At 39.8% G+C, this 15,209-nt stretch overlaps 1 protein-coding gene across 1 annotated transcript in view; it reads right to left on the bottom strand.

Moving 5' to 3' along the window:
* The window catches only part of csmd2 (CUB and Sushi multiple domains 2), a 271,384-nt gene that overhangs the window by 242,835 nt on the left and 13,340 nt on the right, over positions 1 to 15,209 (bottom strand). The window contains exon 2 of the mRNA XM_044335073.1: positions 12,754 to 12,970. Coding sequence (XP_044191008.1) covers positions 12,754 to 12,970 — 217 coding nt within the window. The remainder of the gene's footprint in view (positions 1 to 12,753; positions 12,971 to 15,209) is intronic.

The following is a 15,209-nucleotide window of genomic DNA, read 5'->3' as shown; positions in this document are numbered from 1 at the left end:
CAAACAAACATACAGCCAGCCATATTTCTCTCTCAAACATCATCACACACCCCTCCTCCTAATTTACATATGTAGCCTACTCTTTCCCTGGATGTGATACAACGTGTTCACATTGAAGCACGTGTAGTGCAGGACAAACAGACAAAGAAGGAACACGCGTATATTCAAACACACATTGAGCACGTGTGCACCACAGCGTTGACGTACTGAAGTCATTTTCCAAAGTATGTGTTGTGAGAGATTGATGCCCAAGGCCTTCACTGACAGAGACTTATTGCTATGGCAAGCATTCAGGCAGGAAGTGCCATTGTACGTCATCTTCTCTCACCCTGACCTGCAGACATTGGCTCTTTACAAGCTTGACTCATTGACTAACACTGAACATGTTCACACATACAGTATGATGAGACAGGGATGCAAACTAAAGCACCAAATGCTGGAAGAGAGAGGAGACTGGATTCTCCGAGCTTTGGATGCTCCATGCTATCAGTAACTACTGCACTGTACAGTATAATAATCTCTTGTAGGTAACTCCAAATTCCAGAGACAGGGAAGACATTTTAGTCATTTTAAATTGAGAGGAACAAAGTACAAAGGACAATTCAAAGACAAAGAGGACAACTTAAAGACAAGATCAAGGACAACAGGAAAGTCAAATTGGACAAGAGGAAAAACAAGAAAACAAGAAAATTCCCCAAAGAAAGTGTGACAAGAGCTTGGTGCTAGGAGAGAGGAAACAGGAGGAAAATCAACAAACAACAGATATTCAAAATGGAATTAGTAGGCCTTCATATAACTAATTGAAGAAACAACACCCCTGGACTATTGAAATTTGAGCTGAGGTCAAACAGTGACATTTGGAGCCCCAAAGTGGCAGTTGGTATCAGTGGCAGCTAACTGTGGCAGTTGGAAGCTAGCAGTGGATGATAACAGCAGGAATTGGAAAAACTTTAATTCAAAGAAACCTGACCAATGAGCCATTCAAAACAGCAGCCAACCCTCCCTCACTGCCCAGAGCAGACATCATCAATTTACACTACCCACCAGATATTGAAAATGACACAGGAAGAAGAACATTCGAACAGGAGCTTCTTAAGGGACAGCCAGAAACCCTTTTTTGCTGATCTTTTTAAAAGTGGAGAAATTAGAAATCTCATCTTCTACACTGACAGACCTGAAACCTGGCGCAGAGCCATTATCGACCATCACCCTTCAGTGGCAAAAAAAGGGCAACAAGGAGTACTGGCAGTTAAAGATCAGGGACCCAGAGGACTTTAACAGCATAATGACAACTGTCAGTGTTTATGGAAGTGGTAGGGTCATGGTACAGGAGTATCTCAAGCCTTTGTAGGACAGTTTCCAGGCACTTAAATCTCTGGTAGAGAGAACAAAACACCTCTCCTATGGAATTCCAGCCTCATGACACAGACCCTCCAACTGTCTCTAGCATCCCAACTGAGGAGGAGCACCATGATGACAAAGAGCAGACCCTGACCCCTCCACATCAGACCTCCTTTACAGACCTGAAGGAACACTTCACCCAGTTAGAAGTATAGCTGGTGCAGCTCAGGGAAATGGACTTGAATCAGACAGACAAAAGCTCTAACAACAACAACAAATGGAACAGAAGGGAAAAGAGCAAGAAAGCATACACACATTCCATCAAAAACAATACTCAAAGAAAGAGAAAGCCACAAGAAAGACCTATTCACTCTGACAGAACAAGTGAGAGAGCTACAGCAAGAGAAAGAGACCCAGAGGAGAGAGCTTGTTGCACTTGTCAGAACAGGTGAAAGAGCTAAACCACGAGAGAGAGAGTCACAGGAGAGAGCTTGCCACTGTAAAAGAACTTCTGGGAAATGCAGCTGGAGAGAGAGAGAGAAAGATTCAACTTGTTGCTCTGACAGAGGAACTCAAGGAGAGGAACAGAGCACTGGATGGTTTGAAGGAACAGGTGACCTCCCTCACTGAGTCTGAGCCACTGAGGACTGACCACTGTCAACACACAGCAGTGAGCCCCTCCCAGAGCACCCAGCAGGATGATCCCCTCTCTCAACCAGAGCAGCCTGAGTCCAGCAGCCACACAGATGGACCAGATAGTCCCACTGCAAAAGCACATATTGTGTTGCTGATCGACTCAAATGGAAAATTCATTGTCGAGAAAAGGCTTTTCCCCGGGCACAAGATAGCAAAACTTTGGAGTCCAAACACAGTGGCAGCCATGAGTATTCTCTGTGAGTCTCACCTCGGCTCCGCAAGCCACATCCTAATCCACACAGGTACAAATGACCTGAGGACATACAGGAGAGAGTGGCCCTGTTTCTTAAAGCAGTCACTGAGAAGGCATGTTGCATCTTCCTGAACTCTATAGTGATGTCCACTCTGTTACCCAGAAAGGATTTCCACCCACAAACAATACAGAAAGAGAATGTCAGCATCTCCAGAGACTGTGAACAATAGCCAAATGTTCATGTTCCCCACTACCCCTCTCTTACTGTACAAGATCTTTATGATCATGTACACCTCTTCAAGGAAGCAGTTCCATTCTTCACAAAGACATATCCAGTCTGCACAAACCAGCCCCAGACCCAGGACCTCGCCACCTCCCAGATCTTTCGCACTACCACCTCCACAGCAGCAGCAGGAACAGACCCAGCCCGGCAGACCGTCCTATTCTAAGGTTGTCAGAGGAGCAGCAGGCTCCACTGACAGTGAACTGAGAGCCATCCTGGACATGCTGAGTACATTATGCTCTCATCTCGGGGCCACAGTCACGGTCAGTGGTAATGAGCAGGTAGTGGTTCTTTAACAAAAGGTCCACAAAATAAAATAAACACTGTATGTACACACTATGTCTATGTAATCATCACACTGTATTTTTTTTTTTTATGTTCAAGACAGTTATTTCTTCTCTTTTTAAAATGACAATCAGTTACAGTTGCAATGAAATCATTTCGCCAGTCTGTTTGGAAAATGCAGGGTTTAAACTCCCATTTATTTGGTTTAAAAAGTAGAAACCATGACTTCTTATTCAAAGTTATGGATGTTGATTTTGTTATTTTGTAGGAGACTTGGTGGAAAATAGATGCCCTCACTGGTTGTCCCCCTAACTATAGAGAGTTTATAGTCCCATCAACAAAACTAGAGACTAGGGAATATTGATATGGTATAACTCAGAACTAAAGAAGACTCAATAGAAATAATGAAATAAGGGAAATATCACATTTGGTTAAAAATTAAAAAAAGATTAAATTTCCACTGAGAAAACTATTCTTTTATGTGTTATTTATATTCCCCTAATAGAATCTCCATATTTCAATTGGGAGATTTTCTCCACCATAGAAGAAGAGTTCTGTCATTTCCAGGCCCAGGGATCTGTGCTGATCACTGGAGATATAAATGCTAGAACTGTGACAGTTACATCACCTCCCTATTCTTCCCAACAGGAAACATTATGACAAAAACACAAACAAGAGTGGAAAACAAGTCTTGCAGCTTTGCAGAGTGCTGGGTCTGTATATTGTAAATGGAAGGCTGCGAGGGGACTCCTTTGGACGTTATACATATTGTTCAAACTTTGGCAGCAGCACTGTTGATTATGCTATAACAGATTTAGACCAAACCTCTTTGAGCGCCTTCACTGTGAAAGAACAAACACCTCTATCAGATCACGTTGTATCTGAAAAGAGCAGACACAGGTAACATATGTTCTCAGCCCTGTAAGCTGAACAAAATAGAGAAGCGATACAGATGGGCACAGAACAGTCTGGAACAGTACCAGGCAATGGTCGGTGAAGAAATCCAGTCTCTTTTAGACTCCTTGCTGGTCCAGATCTACCCTCAGAATACAGAAGGTGAAGAGTGTTGTCTGGTAAACATTAAGCACATATTTGATCATTTGGCCTCATTATCAAACCTAAAATGCAAAACAAAACAACCAAAGAAAATGAACAGGGAAAGGAAGTTTGTTTCAGACTGTAAAACCATTAGGAAGACATTAAGAAAAGTCTCAAACCAAAAACATTGGAATCCAGACAGCCAGGAACTCCGCCTTAGTTACTGTGAGACTCTAAAACAATGTAAAATCATACAAGAGCAAAAACAAAACCAACTACAATTAATTGAAGAGTCTCTGGGGTTCTAGGAAAATAGGAACTTATTTATCAAAAAATGTTACAACAAACAGTCCATTCAAAATGGAGATATATGGAGAAATCATTTTGAAGATCTCTATAGAAAACCTCCAAAGAATTAAGCTCAAGAGCAGATTTCATAAAAGAAAGATCTTGAAAAAGCTATTAACAATTATCAGACCCCATTGGGTTACCCTATCACAGAATTAGAACTGGAAGACAAACGGAAGGTTCTGCAGCCCAAAAAGCATGCGGGCAGGGTGCATTTTAAATGAGATGGTAAAATGTACAAAAAAAAAATGCAAATTGGCCGTCCTAAAGATACTCAACTTGGTACTAAGTGTGGGTCATTTCCCTGAAAGCTGGAATGAAGGGCTGATCACACTCATCTTCAAGAATGGAAGCAAATGAAATCCAAACTACAGATGCATCGGTGTAAGTAGTAATCCAGGGAAGTTATTTGGCAGTGTTTTAAATTCAAGAATTAAAGCATCCTCATCGAGCACAGTGTCTTAAGCAAAAGTGGGATTGGCTTCCTTCCAAATTATAGAGAGGTTGACCACATTTTCACCCTACACACACTAATTGATAAATATGCAAATCAAAAGAGACACAATTCATGCATGCTTTGTTGATTTCCAAAAAGCTTTTGATTCAGTCAGGCATGAGGGATTCCTTTTTAAATAATAGAAAGTGGTATTGGGGAAAAGTCTTTTGATGTAGTTAACCAATATATGAAAAAAACAAATTGGCTGTCAAAGTTGGAGATAAACACAGACTTCTTTCCACAGGGTAGAGGAGTGAAGCAAGGCTGCAACCTCAGCCTCACCCTCTTCAATATTTAGAACAATCACCAGCACCTGGTCTCACTCTTCAAGACACAGAAATCAAGTGTCTGTTTATACAGATGACCTGGTCATACTGTCTCCTATGAAAGTAGGTCTTCAGCAATGCCTGGACCCCATCAGTACTGTCACACCTGAGCCCTGACAGTTAATGTGAAGAAGACCAAAATGATCACTTTCTAAAAACGATCAAGGTTACAGAGAAATGACCCAACAGGCAAAAAAGGCTTTCTATGCCATCAAGCGTTCAGTTCAAATCCAAATTCCAATTAGGACATAGTTCAAAACATTTAAATCAGTTATAGAATTGATTGCATTGTATGGCAATGACATATAGGGCTCCTTACTACAAAATGATTGGGAAAAATGGGACAAAAATCCATTTGAAACCCTGCATGCAGAGCTCTGCAAAAGTATTCTTTGGATACAAAGAAAAACCTCAAACTCTGCATGCAGGGCTGAAATAGGCCAATATCATTTACTTCTAAGTATTCAAAAAGATCTATGAAATTCTGGAGCCATATTAAAAAGAGTGACCCTGCCTATTACCATTATAAAGCCTTTGCCTGCCAAGAGTTGAACAGAGTTGAAAGCAGTCCCCTCAGCCAACTGCTCCTGAGGCTGGCTGACCTTTCACCTTCTGACATCACAAAGCTCAGCCAGTTACACTATCACTCAGATGATTGGACCTAACCAAATTATAACTAAAGAAAAAGAAAAAAATACATTACTTATTGAAATGATATTAGACACTCACAACACAAACTACAAACATAAGTGGCCCTTAACAGACAGTATACTGTGTCAGACTACCTAACCACAGTAACTGATAAGAACCTGAGAAAGACATTGACAGTGTGCTGACTGAGTGACGATAGTCTGGCAATAGAGAAGGGCAGAAACAGGCAGACCTGGCTGCCCAGAGAGGGAAGGTTGTACTGTTATTGTGATGAGGGAGCTGTAGAGATAAACTTACACTTTCTAACAGAATGTTAAAAACTACAGAAACATTAGGGAGGAATTCTTTCCAAAATTTGAAAAAATTGCCCCTAATTCTGAAGTCTGACAGAAAGGGAGAAATGACTCCTCATTCTGGGGGGAGAGAAAGAATGTGCAGTGTTGGATGCTAAATATGTCACTTCCTGTCACAACAAAAGAGACAACCAGCAGGATGCAGACAGATAGACATTTATAAATAAACTTATACTTACCATATTCTACTTACCGCCTCCATCTCCTTTTGTTTTTTCTTTTGTTTGTTTTTTATGTTGTTATTTATAGACTAAAGGCTGTCTTGAATTATCCCCACCATAAACATCTCTTTATTTTATGTTATTATTAGTAGATTTTCTTTTGTTATCCGTAGAATAATGGATATCTTGTTCTATCCCCACTAACATCTCTTTAGTTTATTATCAGTAGATTAACATTTGCATTGTTTTTGTTTGTCTTGCATTATTAAAATCACATTGAAATTGTACCAAATACTAACTTGATTACTTATATCTTATCACTCATGCCAATAAAGCCTATTGAATTGAATTGACTGGCATCAACTTAGGAGATAAAATCAGAAATTATAGCTGTTCTAAACCTAAATGCTACTATATAATAATGAAGTATACTCAACTATCTCTTTTTATGTGAGCAGCTGGTATAATTTAAAAGAAATATGATATATAAATAATGGATCCACACTATAATAAAAACATGTTACAGCCTTTTGTTACAAAAAAAGCTAAAAAGTGTAGTGTGAGCACGTTTTATCGAGGAATCCTGCAGTTTCTCAAGGATACATACAGTATATGATTTTGGTGTAGAGCCGCAACTACTGTATATGTTTCATTATTTTTTAATCTGATGATTGTATTTAATCATTTACTTTTTATTTTTATTATTTATTTTTTTAAATCAACAATTTAGTCTTTGAAATGTGTCAAAATGGTGAAATAGTATATAGTGAATACCTATCACAATTTCTCCAGAGCAAATCAGCAAATCCTCCCATTTCAGAGGCAGAAACAGAGAATGTTTGCCATTTTTTCTTGATAAATGAAAAATGATCATCAGAATTCTTGTCGTCTAATTTTCTGACAATCAACCAAGTGATTAATCAACTAATCATTTAAACACTATTATTGGATTTTATGTTCATGTTGTTTAAAGGATTGATTGATTAATCCATTTTCCACAAAATCAAGAGTATTCCTTTACAGTCTGCTTTCATGGTCTGTTTTTAGACAGGAGATTTATTTAGCTCAAATCAAACTTTGAACTACAGGCAGAAGCAATATGAAAGCATGTACATAATAATTTTTCCTTCACACGCATACACTGTACAAGCACTTGCGCTCTTAAGTGCTTGCCAAAAAGCAGAGACATCTTTGAAACCATATGTATCTGAAAATTACAGGGCCAACAGTTTTCCAGCCCACTGCCGTTTACTCTGTGCTTAAAGTGTGTGTGTGTGTGTGCGTGTTTGTGTGTGTGTGCGTGTTTGTGCGTGTGGTGTTCATTTTATCTGTATTCCAATAAACCTTGATTTTGTTGACACTGAATCAGCTCCCTGGGATGGGCTGTACACTAGCCTAGATCCCCCTTTGTAAGCACAGTCTGAGCACACACACACACACACACACACACACACACACACACACACACACACACACACACAGGCTCTCTCTTTCTCTCTCACACACAAACACAAACACAAACACACACAAACCCATATTGTGACACCCTGTCCTCACAGCACTGAGGGCTGACTGTAGTGTTAATGCCACTCCCAGCACCATGCACTAGTGCTCCTTATTTAGGTCCTATCTAGCCCGCAGGCTGAAAATCTGTCCCTTCCACGCCTCCTCCTCTCTCCCACTTCCTCACCCCTGCCAGTCTGCCAGGCCTTAAGTCCCTCCGTTCCATCACTCCATCACAGAGAGGAAGGCATGTGGAGAGAGATGCCTTCACACACCCCAATAGCTTTTCCCCTCTGCTGAAATGTACTCAGTCTTCCCCCGTTTGGCAGTTACAAGGTGAAATGTGACACAAAAGTAGAAAAAAGATTGCTTTTTACGAGTAAGAATCGTGCACTCTCGTACAGAGTCAAAGAAAGTGAGCTAGTAGAGGTTCAGTGTCTTGCTTAAGGTCAATCTTGTGCTTGCTTTAGTTATTGGAAGGTCTCTCTGACTACTGTGCCAGAATACCACAGGCTCTATTTACTCCAGGACACCAAATCTACTGATGTTAAGGTTCATACTAATAACTTAACTGCAGATAAATGACCAGATGATTGTTAAAGGATAGGTTCACAATTTTTCAAGTCTGTACAGTCAGTACAAATATGTACAGCAGGCAATCTATCTTAATATCCATTTCAATATCCAAGGTTACACTATTGTTATTTATTCATGCAGTTGGACCATTTTGAAAACTGTCCATTCGACTGGTAATTTCAAATATACTCCTTCATTACAAAACTGAGGGTCAGATGCCACAAAAAGCATTGCAGTCATAAGCTATATTATTGAAAAACCAGTCCCCGTGGGCGAGTAACACACAATAACATGGATATTTTGAAAAGGAGAATGGGGACCTGAAGGTCTCTTATATTAATTAACAAGGTTGCAAGAAAGTACATTCAATATGAAATGTTAACATAACAGGTTCTGTTTACAACAGTATTACAACGTGACAGTAAGGTGACCAACGAAGGTGACAGAACATTCATATCTCAAACTAATGTTGATGCTTATGTTGTTTATTATGCTGATGTTAATGCTGCATGTTGATTTTAATACAGTGGTGAAAAAAAGCTTCTTGAATGGTGGGAAATCTATCTAAAAAGGTTATGCTATGCAAAGAAAAATGGTCAGCAGCTATGTTAAAGGAATAGTTTGACACTTGGGGAAATACGCATATTTCTTGTCAAGAGTTAGACAAGAGGATCAATACCACTCTCGTATGCGCACTAGAGCCTGCAAGCAATTGACTTAGTTTAGCATAAAAACCACAACTTGTTTTTACATTTAGTTTTTTGTAAGCATTAAACAAATGAGATATACAGTATTAGCTTGTTAACGTATGAGCTTTAGTGGTGCTGGTAGGCTGATTTCTTTTTTGTTTTTTTAACATTTAACCCATATTTGTGCTAAGCTAAACTAATCACATTATTTCTCAAAAAATGTCAATTTTTTTCTTAGTTTTAATTGTTAATGAGCTATAATATGCAAAAGAAATGGTATAGTCATTTATAATGTGTAGCACACCTTTCTCAGATGCATCCAGTTTATTTTTGTTTAGGTTTACTTCCGACCAGATGTGTCCTCAGCTGTTGTGTGTTAAAGTGTGGCCATTATAAACTTATTTTAAGCATTATTCAGAAACAAATGAAAAACAAAAAACCCTCCTTTTATGATATTATGAATGGATGGATCATTTTTTACACTGAGTGTTTTTATCTTGAGGTTAGTTTTGCTGCAGTTTAACTTCCCCCCCGTGTAAAGTGCTTCCACAGCACTGAGGGCACAAGTTGCACTTAACCACTTGAACACTACACTATCTCTGGAAATTAATGCTTAATTAAAAGCAATCCAATACAGATAGCAGCTTGTGCTTGCAATCAACAACATATATCAGTACTTTTCTGTTTTCCCATTTCAAACAATCTAAATTCCCATCAAATTTCCTTCCTGCTTCTCTTAGGTGTCAGTTGGGACCTGCAGTTTAATACAGCGCTGCAGCAACAGACTGACTTATATATATATATACATATATATATGCATTTCCTTAGGAGTGACTATGACTCATAAAGCAACTGCTGCAGGAGTAGGCACACACAAACACACACTGGGGTGCAAATGGGAACACAAACACACACACATTACACACATATTCTGTAGCTGAACTGATCTGGAAGCCAACATTTTCCTGATAACAAATTCTTTCTCTACACAGTGTGACAGCAATGAATGAATTAATGGATAAATTAAAAAAAAATCTAAAGAAAAGCGACTGCTTTGAAAATGAAATCAAAGGGGATCACTTGAACATAAAGTGAGGCAAAACATTCATTTTTGATGACTACTTGAGATTAATGGGAAAAAAAAATTCTAAGATCTACAACCTATAGCATGGGACACATGAAAGGCTGATCAAATTCAGCAAACACAGCATGGAGGACACAAAGTGGAGAACAGGCAGAAGAGATAAGATATTTAAAAAAAAAATAGGTGAGGAGGAAACGAGTGGAGTGAGAGAGAAATTGGAGGAGGAAGAGCGAGAGAGATGGAAAGAAAATTACATTTGACACAAGTGAGAGATGAGAACAAAGGGAGGGCTGAATTATCAGACGTGTATGTTTATGTTTGCATGAAAATGTGCCTGTGTGTGTGTGTGTGTGTGTGTGTGTGGTGTAAGTGGGGTTGTTTGTGGGTGTGTAAGTGTAAATATGCATGCATGTTCTGACAGACTGCTGTTGACTGGTGAGAGATGCTTCTAGCTTATTGCCAACCACCTCAAGATCACTCACAGATATAGCTTGAAGTCTCATTTTTACAAAATGCCGCCTCTGAAAATCAAGAAATTCTGGTCAAACGCAACCAAAGCAGAATCAAAAGGAGATCGGTGTGCCCTGCACAATCTTGAACACTGCCACTGCTTCTCCATCTCTCTCATTTCTTTCTGTATTTTTCTCTCTTTTCCCACTTTTTCCTCTCTCTGTCTCTTTTTCATTTTCTTCACTTTCTTACCCCTCACTTATTTTCAAAGCTCTTATACAGAAAGAGTGGAACGCTACCCCCCCCTGCCCCCCCCCCCCCCCCCCCCCCCCCCCCCCCACCTCCCCGTCCCGCTGGAGCATCAATATACAACACAGCCCAGAGGTCCAAACAGGAGAAAGGCTGAGGAGAACAGCGCAACACCAATCCATAATGGATTTTCTTCTCTCTTTCATTTGCTTTCTGCGGGGAGATGCAGTGGAGGCACCACTGGCACAGAATGAGAAACGCGGGGAGGGGGCAGAGAAGAGGTGAAAGAGAGGGAGAGCGATATCGACAGGGAGAAACAGAGAGGCCGACAGAGACTCAAAACAGTGTCAATAACAAAAGCCCTTTAGAATATTTCTCTCATGTGTCTCTAGAGGGCTTGCATAACATATGCTTTAAACTATTTGCAAGGCCAAGCTCATAGCAGAAGGTGACAGGAATTAAAAGCTTAGGTGAAGCTTCAGCTGATCAGAAGCAGAAACTGACACTAATTAAGTTACGTCCTGTACGTGATGGACTGCCAAGAGGTCTGCGAGCAATAAGATCCGAATATGTATAAACACGTCGGTGAGTAGCAGCTCTGTGGTTGTATTTTAAAATCGCTGCTAATATAAATAGAAGACTGGCAATTCAGCTTCACATTATTTACTCGTAAAATCCTGAATGCTTCGAAATGTGTAAACTTAGTGGGCATGAAAAACAGCAAACCAGAGAGGCAATATTTCAGTTTGCAATGTTAGCACAAGGCAGCACTTTCTGGGGCTGTTAAATTGACGGTTGCACGGTAGGATGAGACTGTTGATTCAGAATTTGTTTGTTTGAGTCTTCACACCCAAGTGACCATCATTTCATTTTGCTAGTAGCTCTAAAGCACAGAATGTACCCAGGAAACAAGTGAATAACCTTGGATGCTGTCACAGTGTCCACAGAGTCAAACCTCGTATTAATCATCAAAGGATCTGTTCAGTCTGCCTCTGAATGCATCACTGATTATAGTCTGAATTATAGCTTTTCCTCTTTTCAAGGCTCCAGTCGACCGCCTTCATCAATACCTTTAAGTTCAAATGATTCTATCGTGGTTCATGGTTTCATTTTCAGTTTTGGCCTTCATTTATACTGGTTATTATAACATTTTTCATTTCACCATTTTACATTTCACATCATGTTAAAAAAGTCTGATGGTGCAGACGGAGAGCCGTCAGATGACCAAACATGAGTTTACCAGATTACCTACCACTTTAATTGGAGATAAAACCAATATTGAGCACACCTGAAATGTCACTAATAATCACTCATTGCACAGGAAAACTGTAAACTGAAAACAGTCTCTCTTCCAAATAAATCGGACTAATCTCGTGGATTGTTTGAAACCTGTCTGATTGTCTGAATGTTTTTGTTACTTGCTCCCTCAGACTTCTTTTTGGCAGTGTCACATTACACCCACTATTCCCCCTGCGGGACGCTAGATTAGCTACCAGATTACCAGATTAGCTACCACTTTATTTATTTATTATCAGGTCTTTGTGGTCATTATCAAAAAGAACTCCTTGTCAGAAAAAATAATCCATGTAGAATCCATGGCAGAAACCTTAAAAATATGGTGTCTCCCTAACTTCAAAGCAGTCTGACTGGCTATTATACTGCCAACAGTGTAATAAACTCTTGAAAACATTATGTAAAAAGTTATTGAAAAGATCTAACATCAAAAGTAGTTCATTTGGTTTAATTTGGGTTGGGTTCACTTGGGTTAACTTGTTGAATATATTTTTTATTATGACAAATGATGTTCAAAACTCTGAAAAGACCAAAATAATGTAGTAAACCTAAATTGCCTCTTTAATTAGAAACAACCTTCAAATCCCATACTGTTGACTGCAGTTTTTAGAAAATTTGGTTTTCAGTGGGTTTCATTGTAAAGAATCTACTGTGTGTCAACATTCAAGTCAAACACAACCATCATAAAAACACACACATACAACTCACAACAAACTTTAATACATAGGCCGTCTTTACCGTGTCCGCAGGTTCCCAGGGCTGGGTGGCCCGTCATATACAGACAAGATGTCAAAGTCCTCCTCTAGGGCGAAGCCTTGAAACACCAGCTGTATCCGGTTGTGCTCCGCCGCCACAATCACCCATGTACAGTTGGCATAGTTAGGATAACCATAAGGGTAGCCGGGGCTCTCTATCGTCCCATTGGGACTGTGTAGTGTGTAACTGCAGTTCTGAGCTGTGAAGAGAAAAAGAAACAGGCAGGCAGTTATTAAAAGAGTGTAAAAGGTGTTAGAATGGCCAGCAGGTTGTTGAAATATGTAAGTGTTATAGAGCATTAAACCAAATAAGACACTCCTCTACATCCTAGTATGCAAATTCTACAAATCCACACACGTGGACACATGCACAAAGGCACAGTCGAACAGTTTGCGCCAAGTGCTGCAACATCCATTACCACTTCCAGCATGCAGCCTAAGCCATTAATATAGCAGTACTAAATGGCTCATCCGCTCCTAGCTTTCCCCATCTCTACCACCTCCATCATCACACACTTGCTCACTCACTGGCCCTTTCACCACATTGCTAATAGGTTCCCACGTTAATACATGACATAGCTGGAGGAGAGAAGATGAGGGGGCAGAGGAGAGGAGAAGAGAGGACACACACACACACACACGAAGAGAGACACACTCTTGAGTGCTACATTAATTGTACTCATCTTTTACATTTTTGACAGTAGCCACTCACACTGGCTTCAATCTGAAATTTTAATTGTGTGTTGCCATCTATCTGCAGGAGTGTGGGTTGGATGTGTGGAGTGTGATCTCGGTGTGTGTGAGTGTTTTTGAATCCCCGAGCTACATGACTTGTCTTGGACTCATCTGAGCACAGTCGAGACTTTTGATCAATGTTGGGGATTAAGTTGTAATTAATCACTAACGTGGGCTGATGTGTGATTGCACTTTTATTTTGTGTGTCTCTGCATGTGTTTTCAGTATTAATGGACAAATTAGTGTCTAAATTTGCATGTATGGAGAGAACAATGCTGCTAATAAGATGCTCATTTGATCTTTCTATGGTGACGCACATCCCCTGCTATCAAAGAGGGCTACTGTCTAAGTTCATTTTCATTGTCCAGCTAAATGCTTACAGCTAAATCAGAGCAGTCAGCTGTCAGTCTGCCGCTGACAGTTGACAAGAAGATATATTATGTCGGACAATCACACACCATAAGTAGCCCTATGATGTATGTTGTAGCTTTTAAACTAAGACAGCAGGAATGCGACATGTTCTGATTTGATTTTCGTTTGTGAGAGAAACACTTAAAGTGGAGTTATGGCCACACAAAAGGAACCTGCATAAATAAATATTCTCATAGAGGGACTAAATTAGAATGTCATGCAAGAATACACGCTATACAAATGATCTGTATTTTCCCTTTGTTTGCTTCAGCCAAAAACCTGAATCATAATACAGCCTGATTAAAATGTAATTAGGAGAGTATAATTGGAGGACATCTGTTATCTGCATAACCCACATTATTCAATAACACAAACAATGCAACACACAAAGTAGATATGATTTTTTTTCAGTAGGTTTATATCCATACTTAATCCGTACATATATAAATGGATGTGATAAATCAATGAATGGAAATGAGCTATACTACCTGAGGGCAATAAAACGGGGCATTAAGAAACAAGAATCTTGAGCAAACACATTGTAGCTTTTAAAAACATGTAAAAATGTAGACTGCTTTGTTCAGTTCCTCCAGGGGAAATGTGTATCCCTTATTAATTGATTGTGAAACATACAGATTCTGTGCTACTTTGTGCACGCTTTCTGATGGCTAAAACAATCCCAAAGCTTAAAAATTCATCCAAGTTTTCAGTCTGAAAAGTGCCGCATGTCTGAAAAACCAGCAGGGATTTACAGGTAATAAGGCACCAAGCCGAAAGACAAGACAACAGGAAAGAAAAAAAAAACAGAGGCAATTTTATTGCTCTCATTCTTACTCATTACCAACATAATATAAAACCTGATTTTTTTCAAGAGAGTACAGGGAGAATAAGAGAAGAAATGACAGAGAAATTAAGCACAGACATAAATAATCCCTGGTCAGCCAGACAAGCAAGTGCTGCATTCCTTTTCACAGCAATAACCAAGCCCGATATTTAAGATTTCAGGGGCTACGTGCCACACCAAGGTGTTAATGAATTCCAAAACGCTGCTGGAAAAAAACATGAGCTGACACACACACACACAAAAACAAACAAACAAATATTAGCTTTTTGTCCGAGGTGGTGCAGCAAAATGGTATCACACAAACAATTTTTGGGGAGGGGAAGAGATAGGATAGTGTCGGGACGTAAAGATCCAGACTGGCTGGATGGCATCGGCAGCAGGAGGAGGATAATAGCATCTCCAGTCACAGTGTATCCATCATGCAACAGCTGACTCCCCGGGGCCTGTCT

Source organism: Thunnus albacares, chromosome 19, assembly GCF_914725855.1.
Source record: "Thunnus albacares chromosome 19, fThuAlb1.1, whole genome shotgun sequence".
NCBI classification, from domain to species: Eukaryota; Metazoa; Chordata; class Actinopteri; order Scombriformes; family Scombridae; genus Thunnus; species Thunnus albacares.
Note: the sequence above shows the minus strand (reverse complement) of the source record. Positions and strands in the feature narration are given on the sequence as shown.